General features: G+C 41.5%; 9 protein-coding genes across 9 annotated transcripts; all 9 read left to right on the top strand.

The window, feature by feature from the left end:
- Positions 1-299: 299 nt before the first annotated feature.
- Positions 300-1,745, top strand: TM35_000161370 (pretranslocation protein, alpha subunit; the record flags this gene model as incomplete). Its single annotated transcript, XM_029026009.1, has 1 exon — positions 300-1,745. One exon carries the CDS (start codon positions 300-302, stop codon positions 1,743-1,745), a length of 1,446 nt encoding a protein of 481 aa, XP_028882565.1.
- A 2,803-nt stretch (positions 1,746-4,548) lies between these two features.
- On the top strand, positions 4,549-6,603 carry TM35_000161360 (putative zinc finger domain protein; the record flags this gene model as incomplete). The annotated part of the gene is made up of 1 exon (XM_029026008.1): positions 4,549-6,603. One exon carries the CDS (start codon positions 4,549-4,551, stop codon positions 6,601-6,603), a length of 2,055 nt encoding a protein of 684 aa, XP_028882564.1.
- A 1,201-nt stretch (positions 6,604-7,804) lies between these two features.
- On the top strand, positions 7,805-9,250 carry TM35_000161350 (lanosterol 14-alpha-demethylase; the record flags this gene model as incomplete). The annotated part of the gene is made up of 1 exon (XM_029026007.1): positions 7,805-9,250. The coding sequence occupies one exon, from the start codon at positions 7,805-7,807 to the stop codon at positions 9,248-9,250; it is 1,446 nt and encodes a 481-aa protein (XP_028882563.1).
- A 1,918-nt stretch (positions 9,251-11,168) lies between these two features.
- TM35_000161340 (60S ribosomal protein L28) lies at positions 11,169-11,609 on the top strand (the record flags this gene model as incomplete). The annotated part of the gene is made up of 1 exon (XM_029026006.1): positions 11,169-11,609. The coding sequence occupies one exon, from the start codon at positions 11,169-11,171 to the stop codon at positions 11,607-11,609; it is 441 nt and encodes a 146-aa protein (XP_028882562.1).
- A 282-nt stretch (positions 11,610-11,891) lies between these two features.
- TM35_000161330 (uncharacterized protein) lies at positions 11,892-12,326 on the top strand (the record flags this gene model as incomplete). Its single annotated transcript, XM_029026005.1, has 1 exon — positions 11,892-12,326. The coding sequence occupies one exon, from the start codon at positions 11,892-11,894 to the stop codon at positions 12,324-12,326; it is 435 nt and encodes a 144-aa protein (XP_028882561.1).
- A 326-nt stretch (positions 12,327-12,652) lies between these two features.
- TM35_000161320 (60S ribosomal protein L28) lies at positions 12,653-13,093 on the top strand (the record flags this gene model as incomplete). The annotated part of the gene is made up of 1 exon (XM_029026004.1): positions 12,653-13,093. One exon carries the CDS (start codon positions 12,653-12,655, stop codon positions 13,091-13,093), a length of 441 nt encoding a protein of 146 aa, XP_028882560.1.
- A 369-nt stretch (positions 13,094-13,462) lies between these two features.
- On the top strand, positions 13,463-15,607 carry TM35_000161310 (phosphatidylinositol-4-phosphate 5-kinase; the record flags this gene model as incomplete). The annotated part of the gene is made up of 1 exon (XM_029026003.1): positions 13,463-15,607. The coding sequence occupies one exon, from the start codon at positions 13,463-13,465 to the stop codon at positions 15,605-15,607; it is 2,145 nt and encodes a 714-aa protein (XP_028882559.1).
- Positions 15,608-16,181: 574 nt separating this feature from the next.
- On the top strand, positions 16,182-20,066 carry TM35_000161300 (putative protein transport protein Sec31; the record flags this gene model as incomplete). The annotated part of the gene is made up of 1 exon (XM_029026002.1): positions 16,182-20,066. One exon carries the CDS (start codon positions 16,182-16,184, stop codon positions 20,064-20,066), a length of 3,885 nt encoding a protein of 1,294 aa, XP_028882558.1.
- Positions 20,067-20,912: 846 nt separating this feature from the next.
- Positions 20,913-23,036, top strand: TM35_000161290 (putative eukaryotic release factor 3; the record flags this gene model as incomplete). The annotated part of the gene is made up of 1 exon (XM_029026001.1): positions 20,913-23,036. The coding sequence occupies one exon, from the start codon at positions 20,913-20,915 to the stop codon at positions 23,034-23,036; it is 2,124 nt and encodes a 707-aa protein (XP_028882557.1).
- Between the last annotated feature and the right edge of the window lie 140 nt (positions 23,037-23,176).

Raw genomic sequence — 23,176 nt, 5'->3', positions numbered from 1 at the left:
AAAAAAAAAAAAAAATGATGGCTTTGGTGGTCAAAAGGGAATTCCTTTAGAAGCAAAATGTTCTTATTTCTATTCTTATTGCGTTTTTCTTTTCTTTTCTTTCTCCACTTGTTATCCCATTCTCTTTTTTTTTTTGTTCTTTTGTTTCTCTATGCTGTAGCAACGATCACAAAGAACAGAGCACCCTTAATTACTTTCCTAGGCATAGGGGTGAACTAAACTTTAACAAAAGGAAAGAAAAAAGAAAAAAAAAAGAACGAAAAAAAAGAAAGGGAAAAAGAGGCAAGAAATTTAGATCCATGACAAATTATATTATGATGGCGCAGCCCATCCTGGCGTTCTTGCCAGAGGTGGCACGCCCACGCCGTATTCCCCCAATCAAGGAACGTATTATGTGGACTGCAGTGGCACTCTTCATATTTCTTATTTGCTGTCAGGTACCTGTATATGGTGCTCGACCAGGGCAGACAAGCGATCCCTTTTACTGGATGCGTGTGGTACTGGCCAGCAACAAGGGAACACTTATGGAGCTTGGTATTTCTCCCATTGTCACAGCCTCACTCATTCTGGAGTTACTCGCTGGTTTGAAAATTATAAGCTATGATGTGGACAACAAGCAAGAGCGTGCAGTGTTTGAAGGAATACAGAAGGTTGCAGCTTTGCTTATCACTGTTGTTGAGGCTATAGCATATGTTTCCTCTGGTATGTATGGAGATGTGCGGGAAATTGGACTGTTTGTCTGCGGTCTCATTGTTCTTCAACTTGTAACTGCCACCCTCATTTGTATTCTTCTTGATGAATTGCTGCAGAAGGGATGGGGTCTCGGTGCGGGTACTTCACTTTTCATAGCCACGAACATCTGTGATACCATCATTTGGAAAAGTTTTTCACCTTCAACTATTAATACCGGTCGCGGAGCGGAGTTTGAGGGTGCGATCATTGCGTTTTTCCATTTATTGGTTTCGCGCTCTGATAAGGTACGGGCATTGAAGGAAGCATTTTATCGCCCACAACTGCCTAACTTAACGAATATTTTTGCTACCCTTGTGGTGTTCGCTGTTGTGGTATTCTTTCAGGGATTTCGTGTACCACTCATGACAAAGTCACGTCACGCTGGAGCAGATCGTCAACCCTACATGATCAAACTCTTCTATACCAGCAATATGCCAATTATTCTCCAGGCCAGTGTTGTTTCAAACATCAACTTCTTTTCCCAAATTCTCTCTCGTCGGTTTGGACAACACAACTTCTTGATCAATCTCCTTGGTCGTTGGGAGGAACGGGCGTACAGCCAGAGTGGACAGATGTACCCTGTTGGGGGCCTTGCATACTACCTCACACCCCCTGCTACCTTCTACGAGATGTTGGGCGACCCCATTCACGCCATCTTCTACGTTGTGTTTATTCTCTTTTCATGTGCGATCTTCTCTAAGCTGTGGGTGGCGATCAGCCACACCGGACCGCGTGATGTGGCGAAGCGGCTGGTGGCGGAGGGCCGATGGTTGGCGCAGGCACGCGAGAGCGAGGAGGACATGGCGCGGCTGCTGGAGAAGTACATCCCTGTCGCTGCGAGTTTCGGTGGACTCTGTGTGGGTGCTCTCACGATCTTTGCAGACTTCCTTGGCGCCATTGGCAGCGGCACAGGTATTCTTCTCGCGGTGACAATGATTAATCAGTACTTTGAGATTCTGCAGCAGGAGGGACAGGAACTCGGTTACGGTTTTCTCAAGCAGAAGCTCGCGTAGGGAGGCAGTCTGTGGTGTATGTATTTCTGTGGAAAAAAAAAAATGGTGGTACACTCATTCTCCGCCTTTCTGGTGGGTCTGTGCAAAGAATAATGCGCATTGTAGACAGTTGTTGCATTAAGACCTAAGCGACGTAGGAAAGAAGAAAAAGAAAAAAAAAAGGAAGAGAAGAAAAAAAGAGTTTAGAAGAAAAAAAAGCAAAACGGAAAGAAATGAAGGATATATGAGGTGGGAGAAATTAGAAAGGTGGATGAGTAAACGCGGTATTAGGGTCTGACACTGCTGTTTTTGTCTTCAATGTTGGAAGATACATGGCTGCAGAGTGATAAACTATAAAAAGTGTTTTTTTTTTTTTTTACTTTTTTTTTCTCTTCTTTCTTTTTTTTTTTTCTATGCGTGTGTGTGTGTGTGTGTGTGAAAAATGTTGTTTCTTCGTCACCTTTCTTTTTTTTTTTTTCCTTCCCCTGGCTTGCGTTAGTTGTGTACATGTGTGTGGGAGAGAGAGAGAGACACAGGTGTGCCAATAGCGAGTACTCTCGGGGAAGGAGTAATTTTGTGCGGGGGGTTTCGTAGAGATGGCATAATCAATATTTCGCTTCAGTTAGCAAACACGCATTACCAAAGAAACGGGAAAAAAGAAGAGAGAGAGAGAGAGAGAGAGAAAAACCAAACAAAAAAAATAAAAAGAAAGAAGGAGCTGCAGAATTGATTGACAAAAGATGAAAGGAAAGAAAAAAAAGAGAGAGTTCTGATAATAAGAGAAAAAAAAAAGTAAGGTGCCTCCAGGGTAAATCTCATGCATTAAAGGAGTGCTGAAGAGAAGGAATCATTATCATTATCAGTGGTAGCAGAAACAACTGTAAGAAGGAAAAAAAAATATGTAGATTAAGATGCTGATGGTTAGAGGGCGAATAATAGGGGAGTAAAAAGGAGACCAGTCCCTCTTTAACAAGTGATCTTTTTTTTTTTAATTTCTGCTAAACGTTTTCACCACGCCGTGAATGATAATACTGTAGGTGTAGTTGGGATGTGTAGATGCAAATGCACCAATGGGTAATAATGGTTCTCTATGGACACAAGTGAGGCTTTTTTTTTTTTTTTGTTTATCTGTTTCCATATGAACTACGTGCAATCCTGCGAGGGGCTTTGGTTGATGTAAAGAGATCAGATGTAGAGCTGGCAAGAGGAAAAAGAAAAGAAATATGTACTTATGTAAAGTTAAAGTGAGGGAGTGTGAGAGAAGAAAAGGAAGAAAAAAAGAACGACAACGCAAAAGAAATATCTGTGCTTTTTCTTTATTTTGACGTGTTGTATCTTTATCCTCTCCCCCTTCCCTCCTTTTCTTTTTATTTTGCTTCCTTTTATTTTCTCTCTTGTGTACGTCATATTGCATCCTTGAAGAATATATATATATATATATATATATATATGCACTTCCTTTGTTTTATTGTTTCCTTCTCTCACATGCGCGGGGTTTTTTTTTTTCCCATCTTTTGCCTTCTCTCTTCTTTACATCCTGATATGTGTAGTGGGCATGCAAAATTGCAGCAGTAGCAACAGCGTAAAGAGGTCCGAAATGCGTCGTCATTATTGATTTCTTTTTTTCTCTATTTATTTAATTTTTTTGTATGTTTTTTTTTATTATTATTATTGTCTAACTTTTTACATCTTATTGTGTTCAATGTATTGATTCTTACTTTTTGTTTGCTGTTTTTTTTTTTTTTTTTTTTTGTTCTCCCTCTTTTTTTTTTTTTTTTTACTGCACATACACCCACTTATAGTGAAGAAGGTAGAAGAATGAACCACACTTCTCAAATGCGATAGTTGAAGGACGTGTGTATTTGGACACATGTCATTTTTCTTTTTCTTCTTCTACTATTACTGGTTCCATAGCGGTATGAATAGTAATATAATGGGTAGGAAGCTGATCCATTTTCATGGCGGAAAATGTTGAGAAGAGTAAAAATAATGGAAGCGTTGATTGAGGTTTTGACACAGTTACTGAATAAGAGAAACCCCGAAGTGACATTCAAAAATACACAAAAGAAGAAGCCACTTCAGTGGAGACTGCAGTTTTTGTTTTCATGATAAGAGGCTTGAGATTTTCTACAAGAACTGAAATCATGGAATTATTTTTTCTATTGGATTTCTCTTTATATGTTGTATTACCTTGAGATCATGTTTAGTTGGATCATTAAATTACAATAATGGAATTCCACCTCGATTTCAGTCCTACCAATGATGACACTCTTTGGAAAATCCCCTATTCTAGATGGCTAATAGGGCAATCAACAGAAAAGAGGGAACGTTTAGTTAATAACTCTTCCCCATTTTTGATCCTCCTCCAGAAAAAGTGAGGGTCTCTTGCTTACCGTTGTTATCAAGTATGTCGTTGAATTATTGCCAAGTGCAGATATGTTATCTTTATTTATTTCCCTACTTTATTACACATTTTTTTCTCCCACTCTCTAATTTGGAGTTCATTAGGGATGAAGAGAAGATAATGTGATGACTGTACATTATGTAAATATACATTTTTTTCTTTATCCATGATGTGTTTATTATTTTAATTTATTTCCTCGACCCTTTTTTTTCTTTTCGGTTTAATCACATACACCTTCTTGAATAGCTGCAGGTGGAGAGGGTGGGGGTAAAGGAAAATAAGGTCTTTTTTAGAAGAAGAACAAAAAAAAAAAATAAAAATAAAATAAAAAGATTAAAAATAAGAAAACTCCAACTCCTCTCATTACAGCACAATACAGGTGCGTTTGTGTTTGTTTTGTTGGTTTCTTTGTGTATTATTATGAAAGAGGACTTGAGTACTCCACGACGAGCAGCCACTGCTTCTGGTAGCACCCCACAGGACCACCACCACCACCACCAGCAACAACAACAACAACAACAGCAACAGAGCCACAGTGAAGTCAATTCTCCCTCAGCACACCGCTCTAGTTCTTGCGTTCTGCAGTCTTCCTCTTCTTTGCAGCATGTAGACAGAGAGAAGGCGGAGTCGGGTAATGGCGCCTCCAGCGCAAAGGAACACCGCCACCGCAGAGTTCGCCACAGTGCCACGAGTGCAGATGTAGAAGCGCCACCATCCAGTGTGGATGGTGATAGAGAGAACGGTAGACGGCCTAAACATCGAAGGAGGAGTAGACACAAAAGAAATAGTCAAACCAAATCCTTCACAATGGGCGATGAACCACAATCCTCTTCTTCCCCACAGCAGGGTGCTCTAGAGTCTACACAAAACAGTAAACTATCAATTTCTGTAGACGATGAGAGTCCTGCAAAAGATCCCACAGTGCATCGTTCTCGTAGACGTCATCATAATAATCCTTATCATAGTGATCGGGATGAGAGACGTACTACTGTACGGGATAGTGAGAAAAGAGAAAGGAAGAAGAAGAAAAGAAATAGTAATCCTTTACCATCACCTTCAGCGATGGGTACGGAAAACGGGGTTTCTGATGTAGCTAGTTTTGTTTCCACCAAAAAACGAATCTCTGTTCCTGAATCACAGGTAGTCAAGACGCCTAATGGTGTACACAAGAATGATAATGGGGCTCAATTGTCTACCACCGTATATTTAAGCGATGTGTGCACGGATGAGACAGCGGTAGTGGTACCAGGCAAACACGCGTCCCCTCTTGAAGTGGGAAATCGTGTGGAAGAAGATATTCATCATAGCTGCTCCTCTCGACCTACGAGAAACTCTGTAGAGCCCACCGCATCAAATAGTAATGTCACTTGTGATCGTAGTGCACCACTGGGAAGTGATGTTTACGGTGATGCAAGCAACATTAGCATTAACAGTAGTGGTTTTCAGCGTTTGACACCGTTCCCTATGCGATTACATTTTTCACGTGAATTGGGAATGAATGGATGTGAGGAAACGGTGTTTCGTGGTCCTGTAGATGATGTGATGGACCTTACAGTTCCATGTGCTCCTTCTCCAAGTGAAGAGGCGGCGAAGATGACACACGATTCAACCGATAGTTATTCAGCACAAGAGATGTCCTACTCCATTCTGCATGCCTCGCAAATGGAAAGCAGTATTCACAGTTGCATGGCATCTACGCGGCCGAAGTATGCCACACCTCCGTGTGCCTCATGTTGTGTAGACCGCTCTGACCCAGATAGTTGGCGTCACAACAGACCACGTCGTCACGCATTTCAGCGGCCATTTCATATGTTTCAAATTATAGCGCTGTCTTTGGTAACGATAGCTTTTATTCTTTTTTGGTCTACTATTGTGCCTGCCTATGCTTTACTGTACACCCAGGGTGGTTATTCCTCCTGTTTGCTGGAAATGGTTCTCTTTTCAACACTTACGGGAGTGGGACTTATCTTAACCTTTTTGTTGTGGGCTATTGTATCATTTAAAGAAAATGGAGATGTTTCGAATGAAGGCGAACCGTGCACATATTGCCGTCGTCTCACTAATGTAGACTCGAGACATTGTAAAGCATGCAATAAGTGTATCAAAGGATTTGATCATCATTGCAAATGGCTTAATGTGTGTATTGGTGCGAAAAACTACCGTCTTTTTATCTGTTATGTTGTTTCTGCACTTATTAGCTCGACACTTGCATCTCTTTCTGGTGTTGTGCTGTTGGCGCGTTGGTGGAAACCTTTAGCCCTTTATTCATGGTACTTCCGTGTAGGGCCAATTTTGCTCTCTGCACTTTCGTTCGTACCAGTGCCACCGCTGCTGCATCTTTTTTGTTTTCACGTGATGTTGTGGCGGCTGCACATGACTACTTTTGAGTTCATCGTCATGCGGCGGCAGGGGGTACAGGAGAACCAACAAGCAAGCAATTCCTCAAGTGAAGAGGAGGAACTCCAACCACGGTAAGGAGCGAGAATGCGGTCTCGGGAAGATGTGGTTTGAAAAAAATCAAGAGAAAGAAAGAGAAGGAGAAAAAAAAAAGGGGGATGGGAGAGAGAGAGAAAGAGAAAGAGGAAGATAGGGATGGGGAGAGAGAATTAGTTATTTTTTTTTTTTTCCTTCTTTTGCTTCGTCACAATGAACACACAAAAAAGGAAAGAAAATAACTAAAACAAACGTGCAACACAACAAATTACTATGGGGTTCAACAGTATATGCTGTGGTTATATTGGTGTTTCAATGAAACGTGCCGTTTATATATATATATATATATATATATTTCTATACTTCTTTCCATTCATCTATTCTTCTATCCCACCTTCTTAGAATTCTTTGTTTTTTTTTTCGTGTTTCAGGTTTTATAAGAATATGGTAAATAGGCTGTTGTATGTGTATGACTGTTTTTTTTTTTTATTGTTATTATTATTGTCATTATTGATATTTTGCTCTCGCTGTGCTTCTTTGTTTTTTTTTTTTTTTGCTGAGACCCTTCTGGTTGCTCTATTTTTCTCTGTTTCTTATAAATAATAGATGTGATTTTCTATTACTTCTGACATATACTTAATTATGATTCTACGCAACGGTACATAACGGATAAGATAATTCAACCCCTTTTTTCTCCTATTTTAATACTGACTGCATTTGTTTTACTCATCTCCCACATTTTTTATTTTTATTTTACTCATGCTTCAAAACATAAAGAAAAATATATATATATATATATATATATATATATATACAATATCACAGGAAATTACGGTACATCACAAAGGCAAATAAAAAAAAAAAAAAAAGAATAAAAAGCAAAGCTACAATAGCAAAAGAAAAGGGAAATAAACGGGTGAACCCTCAAAGAGGCATAGGTATTTCACTAAATTTATTTTTCCTCTGAAACCTCCCGCTTCTGTTGAACACTTCAGTCACCAGAGGGCAAATACGGAGAAAAAGGAAAGGAACCAAATCGGAGAGGTGAGGTAGATACATAAACTGTAAGGGCAATTGCAGTGAAAACAAAAAAAAAAGTAATAAAAGAACAGGAGGACAAACAAAGGCAAAAAAGGGGGAAAGAAAGAATTCCAAAAAAAAAAAAAGAAAAAAATACCACCATAGTGATAGAAAAAGCAAGAACAAAAAAAGAAAGGACTAAATACACCTTATTTCAAGAAGAATGTTTCTTGAGATTATTATCTTCTGTTTGACAGCTGTCGCGTTGTACGCTGTGTACTTTGTGAAGTCCTTCAACACCACACGTCCAACAGATCCACCGGTGTACCCTGTGACGGTGCCTTTTCTTGGCCACATTGTCTCATTTGGAAAAGACCCGCTTGGTTTCATGCAGCGCTGCAAACGAGAGGTGAAGTCTGGTATTTTCACAATGAACATTGTTGGAAAGCGTGTGACCATTGTTGGTGACCCGCGTGAACACAGTCGTTTTTTCCTTCCTCGTAATGAAGTACTTTCACCGCGGGAGGTATACAGTTTCATGGTGCCTGTATTCGGTGAGGGCGTTGCCTACGCCGCGCCGTATCCGCGGATGCGTGAACAACTGAACTTCCTCGCAGAGGAGTTGACGATTGCGAAGTTTCAGAATTTTGTGCCTGCGATTCAGCACGAGGTGCGTAAGTTCATGGCGGAAAACTGGAATAAGGACGAGGGTGAGATTAACATTCTCGAGGACTGCAGTGCGATGATTATCAACACTGCATGTCAGTGTCTCTTTGGTGAGGATCTTCGCAAGCGACTCGATGCCCGGCAGTTCGCGCAGCTGCTGGCGAAGATGGAAAGCAGTCTCATCCCGGCAGCGGTGTTTGTGCCGTGGCTGCTGCGCCTTCCACTACCGCAATCCGCACGTTGTCGCGAGGCACGTGCACAGCTGCAAGAAATCTTAAGTGAAATCATCGTTGCCCGCGAGAAGGAGGAGGCACAGAAGGACAGCAATACTTCAGATCTTCTCGCAGGATTGCTTAACGCAGTCTACCGCGATGGAACCCCCATGTCGCTACATGAAGTCTGTGGTATGATTGTTGCCGCCATGTTTGCCGGTCAACATACCTCAACGATCACCACTACGTGGTCCATGTTGCATCTTATGCACCCTAAAAACAAAAAGTACTTGGATAAATTGCACAAGGAGATTGATGAGTTTCCTCCACAGTTAAACTATAATAATGTTATGGATGAAATGCCATTTGCAGAGCGTTGCGCTCGTGAATCCATTCGCCGTGATCCCCCACTTGTAATGCTTATGCGAAAGGTGATGGTGGATGTGAAAGTTGGTCCATATGTTGTTCCCAAGGGTGACATTATCGCATGCTCACCACTGCTCTCACACCACGACGAGGATGCTTTTCCCAATCCTCGCACATGGGATCCAGAACGTGTTGAGAAAATTGAGGGAGCTTTCATTGGATTCGGTGCGGGAGTACACAAATGTATTGGTCAGAAATTTGGCCTTTTACAAGTTAAGACAATCCTTGCTACTGCATTCCGTGAATACGACTTTGAGTTACTTCAGAGCGAAGTACCGGATCCAGACTACCATACAATGGTTGTCGGTCCCACACTCAGTCAATGTCGGGTGAAGTACTTTCGCAAAAAGAAGTTAACGGAGTGAGTACAGGAAAAAAGAAAAAAAAAAAACCAAACAAACAAACAAACAAACAGAAAAGAAGGTACAAGGAATTAAAATAGAACGCAAAGAATAACAACAAAAGGAGATCGGACGAATGATTGATAAAAAGAAAATCGATACAGGTGCTGTAATCTTTGTGTGTGTGTCTGGAGATTTCGATGAGGGACTAACCCTCATGTTTGAAATCCCTGTGGTGATGATGGGGTTGCTGGGGAGGTTTTGGTTTAAAAAAAAAAAAAAGAAAAAAAAGGAACATGCAAAGGGCAAAGGGAAAATGACCAAGTAAAAATAGGGAAAACTGAGTGTAACTTGCTGCGCCTCTCTCTCTTTTTCTCTTTTTTCTTCATTTTGTTTTTGTTTCTCTTTTTTCCACTGAGTGTGTGTTTTGTATCTATATGTGTTTGCTGAGAATGTAAACAAATGAGAGGGAATATGCGAGGAATAAATTTATGCAAGCAAAAAAGCAACGATCTGTAAAGAAGCTTAGAGGACGCGGTGTGATGGGTGTGTGTGGGGTCTGCGAAGCGAAGCATCCAAAGCAGTGCAGAGTATCAAGAACCACGAAAGAAAATAAAAGATGTATGAATACATTGCAGATAAAAAAAAAAGAGAAAAAGATCGATGAAGAGATTGATTAGTGCCATAAACAAACACGCAGAGAATGCTTGTTCTTCCTTTGACTGTTTAAAAAGGAAATTCCTTATAATAATATACCATACTATGAGGGTTTTTAAAGACAATTGACACATTTTCACAAAAAAAAAAAAAATTGTTTGAACATTCACTGCTCTTCTTCCCTTTCCTTTCTTTTATTTCTCTTGCGCACGCCATTTTTTTATGCTGTTATGAGAGAGTAGTGTACAAATAAACTCAGTATGTCTGGGTTCCTCACCACTTAAAGAGGTGAACACATAATAAAGAATTGGAAAAAAAAAAAGTCTAAACATTTCTTTTTTTTTTCCTTTATCGATAAGATAGCGTTTTGCTTTGAGTGGTTTACGTGCACATGTGATTATCAAGCTTATATATTTTTCAGACCCGGATGCCTTGTACATGTACGTTTTGTTACACCGGTAAACGCTTCTGGTTCCCGGTAGCAGGACCACTTCTTTTTTGTGAAGTAGATTAAGAGAAAATAAAAGGTGGGGGTACATACTTCTTGGTGACCTTAATTACCTCTTTGGCTCATCTGCTGCTATCTACATGAATATATGCACGGACGCATGTAAATAAATGTTAATGTGGTGTATTGGTTGTATATATATATTTTTTTTTTTGCGGTTCGTCAAGAGCATGGTATCGAAGAAAAAGGGATGGGGTACCGAATAATAACCATTCCTATTGATTTCTTTGACTGTTGACCTTTATTTTCTAAATAAATAAATAACATATACATATTTTGCGTACGATCCTTTAGAAAAATGTGCAACCTTCTTTTTTTTTTCACTGCTTAACAGTGAATCCCAGTACTATTCAGAGGGATTCCTGGCAGGCAGTAATTATATTTCTCCTTATACACGTCTAAATGATGGATCCTGTGGCTATGCGGAGTTCAGTGGTTTACTGTTCGAATTGTGTGTGTGTGTGTGTGTGTGTCTTCAAGAAAGCACTCTATCGTATATATATGTCTTTTTTTTAGGGTGTATTTTTCATGGAATATTGGATAATCTCCAGGACACATATTATTTTTCAACTCAAAAGCGATTACCGCTACTTTTATTCTTATTATTAATATCATTTGTATTCTTGTACTGAACCACCCTTTGATGTGAATTTTAACTTTTCTTTTACTATTATGCGTTGTTCTTATGTTTATTATCAGGACTATATTTCTTTTGTCATTCTTTTCCACCATTCTTTTACTCTTGTAAGACTAGAGGACCCGTTTCCTTGTGGTATCATGACACACTCCGCGGATCTTCAGTGGCTGTTGGTGCGCCAGAACAGCAAGTTCCTGCAGAAGCGCAATGGCATCCGTCTGAGCAGCGACCCCTTTAACAACAACGCGAACTGGACGAAGCGCCAGTCCGGCTTTCTGAACGCGAAGGCTGCCGTGGTGAAGACAAAGGGCGACCGCATCATCGTGACATCAAAGAATGGTGAGGCGGGCAACAAGCCTAAGCAGATGTACAAGAAGACCGTGATGGATGCCGGTGTGAAGGCCTCCGTCGTGAGTAAGGCTGTCGCTGCTGTGCGCCCCGACCTCGCCGATGTGGCATTCCGCCGCGCCCGCAAGATGGCATACACAATCAACCGCACAAAGAAGGTGATGGCCGCACGCAAGGAACGCTCATCAAAGATCACGTTCCAACGCAAGGCATCACGCCCGAAGCGCAACTGAAGAGGAGAGTTTCGTTTACTAAACGAGCTGGTGGTGTAACCGAAGAACGGTGTGTTAACCTCTCTCTATTTACTTTTATTTTATTTTTTTTTTATATATATGATATATTTTTTTGTGCTTTTTTTTTCCCGTTGTCGCATTCTTTATTTCGTTACTTTTTGCTATATTTTACTAATTAAAAAGAGTTTTTATTGTTAATTTCTTTTTTTTTTTCTCTCTCTCTCTCTCTCTTTTTCCTTTCGTTTTTCTTCTTTCAGCGTTTTTAAAGGGCTTTTAAAGAATATGTCGGTCTCCCTTCAAGAGTCCTTTTTTAACGTGCTGGGAATACCAGAGGGATCTAAGATCCGGCATGATATTATGAACTCCGCCAGTGCCCTCATTCGTGGTGAAAGCACCGTGTGTTCTTTAGATCCCACTAGTGATATCGCTGTGGTTGGTCTAATTGATCTCTTCTCTCCTCTTTCTGACCGATATGATGTTGCAATACGGCACCTGGCGGCTATGTGGACAGCAACAAAGTTTTGGGGAGCGTCCATGCATCACATTTCTCTCACATCCTTAGTTGCCGATCTGATTCTCCAGATGGAAACTTCACCTAACGTAGATGAAGGTGAATCGATATCTCAAGACTCGATGGAGCTTGTGAATCGACTGTACAAGACAGAAATGATTCTCTTGCGGCATTGTGGATTCATTGTTCCTGGTGTTTCCCTCTAAGAGGTTGTATTCCTGACATATGTTGGGGCTGCATTTTTGGCCTTAACGGTCTTTTCTTTCTTGACTTCATCTTAATTTTTTTTTTTTTTTTCTAACGCTTTTTTTTTTCGAATTCCGGTTCATTGAATTTGCATTTTTGATTATGAATGCTGTTGAGCTTCTGAAATTACTGCAGAATGAATGTATCTTATGGTAATGTAAATAAAAATAAAAAATAAACATCACGCGATAGGGTTGCCTTTATTGAGTACTGCTTTATTACGGCTATTTTTTCCTTTTTTTTATTTTGCTTACCTATCTCGTTTTGTAATAGCGAGTGAAGAGTTATGACGCACTCCGCGGATCTTCAGTGGCTGTTGGTGCGCCAGAACAGCAAGTTCCTGCAGAAGCGCAATGGCATCCGTCTGAGCAGCGACCCCTTTAACAACAACGCGAACTGGACGAAGCGCCAGTCCGGCTTTCTGAACGCGAAGGCTGCCGTGGTGAAGACAAAGGGCGACCGCATCATCGTGACATCAAAGAATGGTGAGGCGGGCAACAAGCCTAAGCAGATGTACAAGAAGACCGTGATGGATGCCGGTGTGAAGGCCTCCGTCGTGAGTAAGGCTGTCGCTGCTGTGCGCCCCGACCTCGCCGATGTGGCATTCCGCCGCGCCCGCAAGATGGCATACACAATCAACCGCACAAAGAAGGTGATGGCCGCACGCAAGGAACGCTCATCAAAGATCACGTTCCAACGCAAGGCATCACGCCCGAAGCGCAACTGAGAGACTCTCTATGCTGTGTGCGCATGAGCACGCTCGCTAGTATGTTTTTGTTTTGTTTTCCTTTTTGGTGGGGTGAATTGGTGGATATGAGGCTATTATTGGCGTTTATTTTCTTATATTTTGTTATGGAGGTTGTGATTATTATTATTATTTTTTTTTTTTCTTACATGCTCTTTGCGCTTTTTTTTTTTTTTTTTCTTCGGTTTTTCTATACCGTTTGCGCTCCTCTGTTTGCTTTCTCTAGGACATTTTTATTCGTTTTATAGCAGACGAGAAAAAGGTTAAAAAAATAGAAAACAAACAAACAAACAAAGAAAAAAAAAAAAAACGAGGGGCAGGTGAGGAAGAGGAACAACCTGGTAAGACTGCATGTATCTTGCTAGGGCGGCAGCGCAAGGATATGGAACGGGATTACACGACTCTGCTATAAAATCTCAAGTTTCCATCAATGCTACAGGATCTACTAAGCTTGGCGTCAATATTACACCTCTCGTTCATTCTATTATTGAAGAACCTATTAGAATTTTTATTTCCACTGGCGAGTGCAAGAGTATTGGTGATCGCCAACTTCCAAACTCTCGTGCCGCTGTTTTGTGTGGCGGAGGTGTAAGACCCTACACAGAAGATGAAGTGCGAGCAACGGCGGGTTCTGAATTTGCATCTGGTAAAGCAATACATACATTTAAGGGACATTACCGTCAGTGTAAAGATGGTTCTTCTTCTTGCACTATGAATATCAAAGAAGGTGAGGGTGGAATGTACTTTGCTGACGGTGGGTTTTTCCTTGGTTCTTGGGTAAATAATCAACGTTCTGGTATGGGTGCTCTTTACTCTTCTGTTGGCTACGCATATGAGGGAAATTTTAAGGATGATGTTCCCCATGGATTTGGTTTGGAGTATTTCCCTGCTGGCCAGGCGTATGTTGGTGAGTTTGCAGAAGGTCGACCTCATGGATCTGGTGTAATATACTACCCTCGCAATGGTACTATTTACGTTGGAGAATTTTCTCGAGGTGAAAAACATGGAAGTGGGGTGGTGTTTTACGCAAATGGAGAAGTGTTTGAAGGGCGTTGGGTTGGTGGTCGTCGCTGTGGTGAGGGGATCTCCACAACTGTGAAAAAGGGGACTACATCCCATTCTGATAGTGTCACTATTTTTCAAGAAAGCTTTCGAGCTCAATGGAATCGTGACAAATGCAAGTGGGAAACCATTCGTATTGATTACACACACAAACCTCCTTCACTGGAGCAGTATATTAAAGATGGTATGATTTCATTATTTGAGGATATTGAAAGTCCGTTGGGGTATAGCGTTGGAACTCTTTCTGTAGCACACGAACTTGTGCATGAAATACCTTTAGCTTTACTACATCGTTTGGAGCGTTGCTTTGATAAATTAGATGAGATGTGTACAGGAGAAGTGCCATTGACGACGTTGCAGGCGGCCTTTGAACCTTTTCCTAGTAAAAATAATGTACTGAACTCTATTTTAAAGGCTACACAGTCTTCTTCCTCTGATAGTTTTATACCAGGTCACCTGAATTTTATGATGTTTCTGCAAGGATTGTTTCCTCACTTGAGCGAATCTGATATTTATCGTCATTTAATGAAAGAAATACCGTTAGAAACACTGTTTCGACTACGAGGAGAACTTGCAGGAGTGGTTTCTACCAGAAATGATGGTTTCTTGCAACTTGTGGAAACTAACTGCCAAAACCTTGCATTTTACAAAGGACAAAAAGGTCTTCATAATACCAAACAGTGTACGGGTGGAATCACAAAAAAAGGGACAGATGAAAATAAAATGACTCTAGAGAGTATTCAATTGAATGCAGAGGAGCTATTTAAACTAGGAGGAGTTATTGGAGGGGTGCGTGTGCCGTATGGTTTGCTACTTCGACAAAAAGTTTTACACGGTAGTGAAAGACTAAATTTCCTTGAACTATTGGAAGGACTTTATCCGTCCATCTCTCCATCATTTTTGTATCGATGTGAAGTAACATCTTTTTTACCGCATGTTTTTAATGACTATCTTAACTCTTTTTCACAATTGGATGAGGAGGGAACATGTTTTCTTTCCATACAAGGGATGATTTCTGCAAGATCTCGTTTCTTAGCCGTCCGTGCTATTGGGCATGAACGGATTCCTTCTCCCACAAACGCGCTAGAAAGACTTATTCGTCCAGGACGACAACGCTGCTATGCTTATTGGGTTATTGGCGATATTATGCTATCTATAGACTTTGCGAGGTATATTGATCGCTTTAAAACTGGATTACTCTCTCTTGCTGATATTCTGAGACATGCGTACCCAAATATACCATGTCTCTTAACAAAAAACCGTTTATTACCCAGTACGACGGTGACCCATAGCCAATTTCACTCTACCGGATTAGGATTAGGAGGAGGAGTTGGAAATCCCTCTACTGATCGTCTAAATATTTCTTCTTGCCAATGTTGCATTTGTACATTCTGTGCTACTAACAGTCTCCCGCTAAGTGCTTCTAAGGCTTAGTCAGCGGAGAGGGAAAGTGGGGATGGTGGCCAGTAGCCAAATTTTGATATATATTTTTATTTTTTTTCTCTTATCGTATGTGAATTTATCTTTGGGTAAAATACTTTTTGCTCTTATATTTCGGAAAAAAAAAACTTTATTGGTGGTTTTGTTTTTTTTTTCTTTTCTTGAATGCTAATTCTTATTTCTCTATTATTATTAATTTTTTTTTTTTGATTATGCATTTGTTACGCATAAATAAAATAAATAAATAAATATATCTATATGTATACAAGGGAAACAAGTTTATCCAAAATTACTTTAATAGGCGCGCGGTTTTACCCTCTTTCTGGTCGTTTTACTTGGAATTAGAGATATCAAAGGAAGAACAGGACACAACACCGCGAATCAGATCGGCACGTACATATATATATATATATATATATATATATATACGTGCACAAATACGGGGAGAGACAAATACCGAGGATAGTATTAGTTAAGATACAAACGGAAGAAGAGTGAATAAAAAAAAAAAAAAGAGAGAGAGAGAAAGCAAAGAAAAGGTAGGGAAAAAAGATTACTATTATAGCTCATGCGTCTGAAGACCTCACCTCTTTCATGCGCTTTTGCATGGGCTCCGAGCAGCCTTGGTACTCCTACATACATTGCAGCTGCATCACTAGCAGGGGCGATGGACGATGACTTCAGCAATGAAGCTTTTTTGGAAATTCGCCTTGTCGACGTGACACAAACGGATGAAACCGATATGCCTGTTGTAGGCCGTACATTTATTCCTGAACGAGCGTTTCGTGTAGATTGGTGTTCATTTGGTGGTTCATGTGGATTGATAGCGGTGGGATGCAGCAATGGTGCAGTGTATATATATGATGCCGGCATCATTATGAGTAATTATCAAAAAAATCAGAACTACAACACAGAGGATCCTCTTCTTTGCTCCATAGTTGAGCACCGTGGTGCAATCCATGGCTGTCAGTTTAATCCCTCACAGCCAAGTTTTCTTGCAATTGGAGCCGATGATGGGGAGTGGGATGTCTGGACGCTTGAAGATCCAAGAGATCCACAGCGGGTTCCTGTTATGTCAAATGCTGCACATACTGCGGCTATTGTTCACTTACAATGGCATCCAAAATATCCGCATATTATTGCAACTGCTTCTGCTAATAGCATTGTTAATGTATGGAATCTGAAGTCACAGTCTTTGGCAGTTTCTCTAAATGTCTCAAAAGGAGGAAAGTCAGGAGTAAGTGCTAATGCAATCGCTTGGCACCCTGTGGTTGCGACACAAATTGCGGTTGCATTGGATGAAAAAGATCCCGTAATTCAAATATGGGATCTGAAAAAGTCTATGGTACCATTGCGGGAAATGCGAGGTCACGAAAGTGCTGTAACAGGTCTTTCGTGGAACCAAGAAGATGCATCAATGATTGCATCATGTGGGGCAGATGGTAAAACAATTTGGTGGGATCCAGCAACAGGAGAGCAAGGTGGTACATTACAACAAGAAAGTGGATACATTATTGACGCTCAATGGTCACCAGTTTTACCAGCAGTATTGGCGACTTCTTCTTTTGAGCCACTTTTGTGCGTATCGACAGCTGAAGATGCTTCTACTACTACTGCTGCTGGAGCACCAGTACCGAAGTGGTTGAGGAAACCATGTGGAGCTTCTATCAGTGTGGGTGGGTTTGTTGCTTCTCTCGTTCCCCATTCAACAACTATGGTTGGACTTACACATATTCTAGAGAGGAGCACTATGAGTCCAACAACTTCACAGGATCTTACATTTCGTACGGCGTTGCATCGATTTCCTCGTGGTTCAGATGAACGAGTTAGGTGGTTAGAGGAAGAGAACTATCACCTCTTTGCAGCAGCAGCATCTTGTAAAGATGATCGTACACCTATCCTTGCATACCTTAATGAGGAGGCAACACCTAACGAAGAGGGTGAAGATCCATTCGAAACTATGCAAGCTTCTAAAAAACGGATTGAAGATGTTGCAGCTGCTCATATTGCAGCAGGTCGTATCCGTGAAGCAGTTGAAGTTTGCCTGGATGATGGTCGTTTTGATGATGCCTTCGCTATTGCATACTTACAAGGAGGTGATTTGTTGCGGCGGGTACAGCAAGAATATGCCCATTATACCATAAAAAATAATCCAGAAAAAAGGCATGTTGTATACGCAGCTGCAATTGCCTCTGGAGATTTTGCTTCTCTAACTGCAGGTGGAGGCGTCCCATGGAAAGAAGCACTTTCAGTGATAATATCTTTTGTAGGTGAAGGTTTTTCAGAAGCCTGTGACAAGTTGGGAGAAGCACTTAAGAAAGAGGGAAATAGAGAAGGTGCCTTTACATGTTTTGTATGTAGTGGTAATTTGGATGCAGTTTTGGAAATCTGGCGTGAAGAGAATGTACCTGTACGAAAAATGATGCGTGAAGCACTTCTTCTTGAAGAGGTCACTGGTCGCCGGGTGACATCAACTTATTTTGCTGATTGCTTGCATGAGTATGGTATGAGATTAGTAGGTGATGGGTTAATTACTGAGGCCATGCCTATTCTTCAACGCTCTGCTAGTATTGGTAATCGTGGTGCTGCTATCATGGTGGATCGCTTGAAGTTTGAGACCCATGTTGGTCAAGTCGTTTTCCCGTTCTCTGTGGTTCCATTGTCAGACTCTCCGAGTCCATCGTGCATTGCCTTTTTGACGGAGAAACAACAACAACAACAACAACAGCAGCACCAGCAACAACATCAGCAACAACAACATCAACAACCAGGTCAAATGTCAATGGGTATGCAGCAACCTCAACGTCAACCGATGCATTTACAACAACCGCAACAACCACAACCACAACTGCAACAAAAACAACCATCGCTTCATAGACCGTTGCCCATGCAGCAACAACAACAACAACAACAACAACAACAACAGCAACAACCACTACCACCACCGCCACAACAACGACAACAACAACAACAACAACAACAACAACAACTCTTGCCGCCTCAGAACATGTATACACAACAACAACAACAACAGCAACAACCACCACCACAACCACCTATGATGCATGGTGTGGTACCAGGTTCTTCCGTACCTGCAATGCCTACAACTACGGCTTCTGCTACTGCAGCAGCTGCTGCTCCTCCTCCTAGACTTATGCCTCACCCTATTTCTTCCTATTCATCACTGAGACCAGGAACTTCTGTCTCTTCTGGACCCCCACCACCTCTGGCACCTGGTAATTACAACAATGGCGTACAGTCTGTGCCACCACATCAACCACCGCAGATGACACCTCCTGGCGTTTATTCTGCACCGCAACAAGGTTACGTAGATCCAAACAAACCACCACCACCGTTACCTGGGGCATCACGAAGTTCATCTATGCCAGCTTCGCAGACACAACCACCTGGTCCACCACAACCTCCAAGAATGCAACAACCTGGTGCTTATCAAGGGAATAGTGGTATGTCAATGCCACCGCCTCCACCACCTGGTACATCTGTGGCACCTCCTCAACAAGCAGGAGGCTACAATACAAATCCCCAACTTTCTTCAAGGGGGTCTTCAATGCCTGGGGTAAATTCCACAGCATATGATAACAATGCGGCATTCCCCAATGCTCAACCTCCAGTGGGTGCACCCTCACTTTACAATAATCTTTCAAGGTCGGGATCAACAGGAACAATGCCAACACCGGGAACAGCACCACCTCCGCCTCAAGCCGTACAAGGAGTACTACCACCGCCACCACCGACAATGACTACAGGAACGGCAGCTCCATCAGTACTTCCAGGAGTAGGAGTAACACCAGGAGCGCCACCCCGATCGACGATGCCGGTTTACAATAATCCCTCAGGTATTTCCACTCCCAAAGATGAAATGACAGGTGACTCAGCAAGTAACTATCGTGGTATGGGAAATGCGCCGTTTCAAGCGCAATCATTGTCATCGTCTCAAAACAGGTTTCCGCATCAAAATATGGTACAACAGCCTACAGCAACCACCCCTTCACTTCCTGTATATCGAGCACCTTCAAATGAACAACGAGCTGGTCCACCATCAACAGCATATGGTAGTAGCGCTTTTCCCTCTACGATGCCTCCTCAAGTTTCTTCTGCTGCTGCCCCTCCAGCACCAACTGGAGGATTAGATGATGGGGGGTTGTCACTTTTTGACATCAACTCTTTGATACCTGCACACCAGACACTAGCCCGGAAACTTTGTGCGGATATTCAAAAGATCAGCAATGCCCAACGACGATCTGCCGTTTCAAAGGCGGCATTAGAGCTTTTTAAACTGTTGCAGAGAGGGGCTTTCTCACCGGAGGTTGTTGGTTTGCTTACCAACTATGTAAACACAGCAGGAACTCCAGCCTCAAAAAGTGCGTGGCGACAGCTTTCTGATATGCATTTTGATGCAATTCAACCAATTTTAAATCTCAAGTTTCTGTGAAGATCCAATGTTAGGATGTTGAATTAGTTTTTACAATTATTACTACGTTTGGTAATGAAAGAAGAAAAAAAAAAAAGAGAGAGAGAAAAAAAAAGAAAAAAGAAAGAATCCAATAGGAGCGAAGAGATTGAAATTATTAGGATGGCGGAGGACAGGAATCTATTGGGGAGAGAGCGATTTTTTTCTATCTTTTTTTCGTTCATACATATATTTGTATCTCTTTGTTTGTGTGCGCTTCTCAAGGAAGAACGGATATTCAGAGAAATATTTTTTTCCCACTCTTTTTTCTACTCCCATATAATTCCTCTTTCCAGTGCAAGGGTTTTTTTCTTTGTTTCCCCTTGGAGTACGTGGGCAAGTCGCTGCTGATGACAGAGTAAAAGTGGATAATAGTATCGGTGATCTGGAAGGAGGTGAAGCGCTACTGTTCTCTGGGTCTGCGTTTTGCCCTATGTATCTTTTTCACCTTGTTCGTCCTTATTCTTCCTCTTCGAAGGAAAAAAAAAAAAAACGAATAACGGAGAAAAAGAGTGAGGAAAAGTCTTTGTGATTGTGCTCCTAAAGGAGAAAAATGTTTGGTGTCAATTTTCAGTGGTGGGCGCACTGCTTGAACCACATTTTTTTTTTTTTTTTTTGCAGCACATTTATGCATGAAGGTTACTGGCAACTTTTTGGTGAGTAACCTAACTGAGAGCAAAGAATTTTCCATTTAAGGGAATCATTATTTTTACTATTTGGTGTTTGTTCTGTTTCACACATTTCTGATAATTTTCTTTCTTTTTTTTTTCTTGCTTTCATTGTCATCATTGTAATTACTAGAAACGACTGTGGCGCTAGAGTGAAAATATGTCTTGGTCTCAACCGGGTGGGTTCAACCCCAATGCTAATGCCTACAATCCACAGGGTCAGCAGGGAGCTTACTACCCTCCCCAGCAACCGCGACAGCAGGATGGAGGTTTCGGTGGACAACAAGGCGGTTATTACCCTCCCTATCAACAACAAGGTGGCGGCTACGCTGGGCAACAGGGCGGTTATTACCCTCCTTATCAGCAACAAGGTGGTGGTTACGCTGGGCAACAGGGCGGTTATTACCCTTCTTATCAACAACAAGGAGGTGGTTACGGAGGTCAACAGGGTGGCTATTATCCTTCACAGCAACAACGGGGAGGTGGTGGTTATGCAGGACAACAAGGAGGTGGTTACGGAGGTCAACAAGGAAGAAACTATTCAACTCAACAACAACAACAAGGTGGTGGACGAGACGGTGTCTCTGTAACTCAACCTACTGGTAACTTTGGAGCTACCACTGCCCCTTCAGCACAACAAGAACAACCAAAAACTTCTGCAGTTGATTCGTCTAAGCTATCTCTTGGTGGTGGCAATGGAGAACCTGTTGCTGTACCAAAGAAGACGAAAGCTGGAACTCTTTCCATTGGGAAGAAAAAGGTTGAAGAAACCAAACAGAAGAATGAGGACGCTAAAGTTGAAGAAACTAAAAAAGAAACTGGAACTTCAGCAGAAACTACAGATAAAAAGGATGTTGCTTGTGCACGTTCTAAGATGACCCCAGAGGAACTTCGGGAAAGTGTACGTCGTGAAATAGCGAAGCAGCGAGAACAAAATAAAAAAGTATTCGTTCGGGATCCACGTCAACATTTTAATATTGTTTTTTGTGGTCACGTGGATGCTGGTAAATCTACTATTTCCGGACATTTATTAATGGAAAAAGGACTAGTGGACCAACGAGAAATGGATAAATTACGCCGTGAAGCTGAAGTTTACCACCGCGAAGGATGGGAGTATGCATATGTTATGGATGTTTCAGAGGATGAGCGAACAAAGGGTATTACTCGTGAAACTGGTGCAGCTTACGTTGAAACTGAAAATCGACGTTTGACAATTCTTGACGCTCCTGGACACAAGGCTTTTGTACCTTCAATGATTGGTGGAGCAACTCAAGCTGATGTCTGTGTGCTTGTCATTTCCAGTCGAACTGGTGAGTTTGAGACAGGGTTTGAAAGAGGTGGACAAACGCGAGAACATGCTATGTTGGTACGCACATGTGGTGTAAAACAGATGATTTGCGTTATTAATAAGATGGATGAAGTTGGATGGAGCAAGGATCGTTATGACGAGATTGTCGGTAAATTGAAACCATTCCTTCGACAAAATGGTTACGATGAAGAAAAGGCGAAAAATCTTATTTTTATTCCAATTGCTGGTCTCAGTGGTGAAAACCTTATTAAGAGGACTGAAGGTGTTTGTCCTTGGTACAATGGACCCACAATGATGGGATTTATCGATAATCTCGTGTTACCAGAATCAAAAAGTGAAGATGATATTCTTTGTATCCCTCTGGTTGGTGCATACAAAGACGAGGGTCGTGTATATATTTATGGTAAGGTTGAGTCTGGCTCTATTGCTGTGGGAGAAAAAATTCAGATTCTCCCTTCCAAAATTGAAGCTATTGTCGAAGGTATATCCATCGAATCTACAGAATTTGAGAAGTGCTATCCTGGTGATAATGTGCACCTTCGTGTGCGTGGCGTAGATGAGAATGATATACATGCTGGTTACGTTGCCACCTCAATTCCAACATCTCTCCGTGCAGTTGAGTATTTCCAAGCTCGTGTGGTGATACTTGATGTGAAGAACATTATTTGTGCTGGTTCACGTGTTATGCTGCACGCCCATGCTGCACAGGAGGAAGCCTCTTTTCATAAATTGCTTGCGAAGGTAGATAAGAAGACAGGCGAAGTGGTGCAGAAGGAGCCTACACATGTTAAGGCAGGAGATGTGGTGATTGCCCGCATGGAGTTGGACCGTTCTCTGGTGTTGGAAGCACACAAGGACTTCGATAAGATGGGACGCTTCATGTTGCGTGAAGATGGCAAGACAATTGCTATTGGTCTTGTTACAAAGCTCTACGAGTCGACCAAAGAATCACTTGCAAAGTCCGGCAAGGCATAAGAAAGAGAAAAAAAAATATTTATATATCCTTTCTGTTTTTACAGAATAAAAAAAAAAAACAAAAAAACTCACGTCGTCCATCACAAAAAAAAAAAAAAAAAAAAAAAACACCATTAGTTGATTTTGTACCTTTTTTTTTA

Source organism: Trypanosoma theileri (genome assembly GCF_002087225.1).
Source record: "Trypanosoma theileri isolate Edinburgh chromosome Unknown TM35_Tth_16_V1, whole genome shotgun sequence".
NCBI classification, from domain to species: Eukaryota; Euglenozoa; class Kinetoplastea; order Trypanosomatida; family Trypanosomatidae; genus Trypanosoma; species Trypanosoma theileri.
The sequence above is the reverse complement of the archived record's forward strand: the minus strand, read 5'-3'. Positions and strand labels throughout refer to the sequence as shown.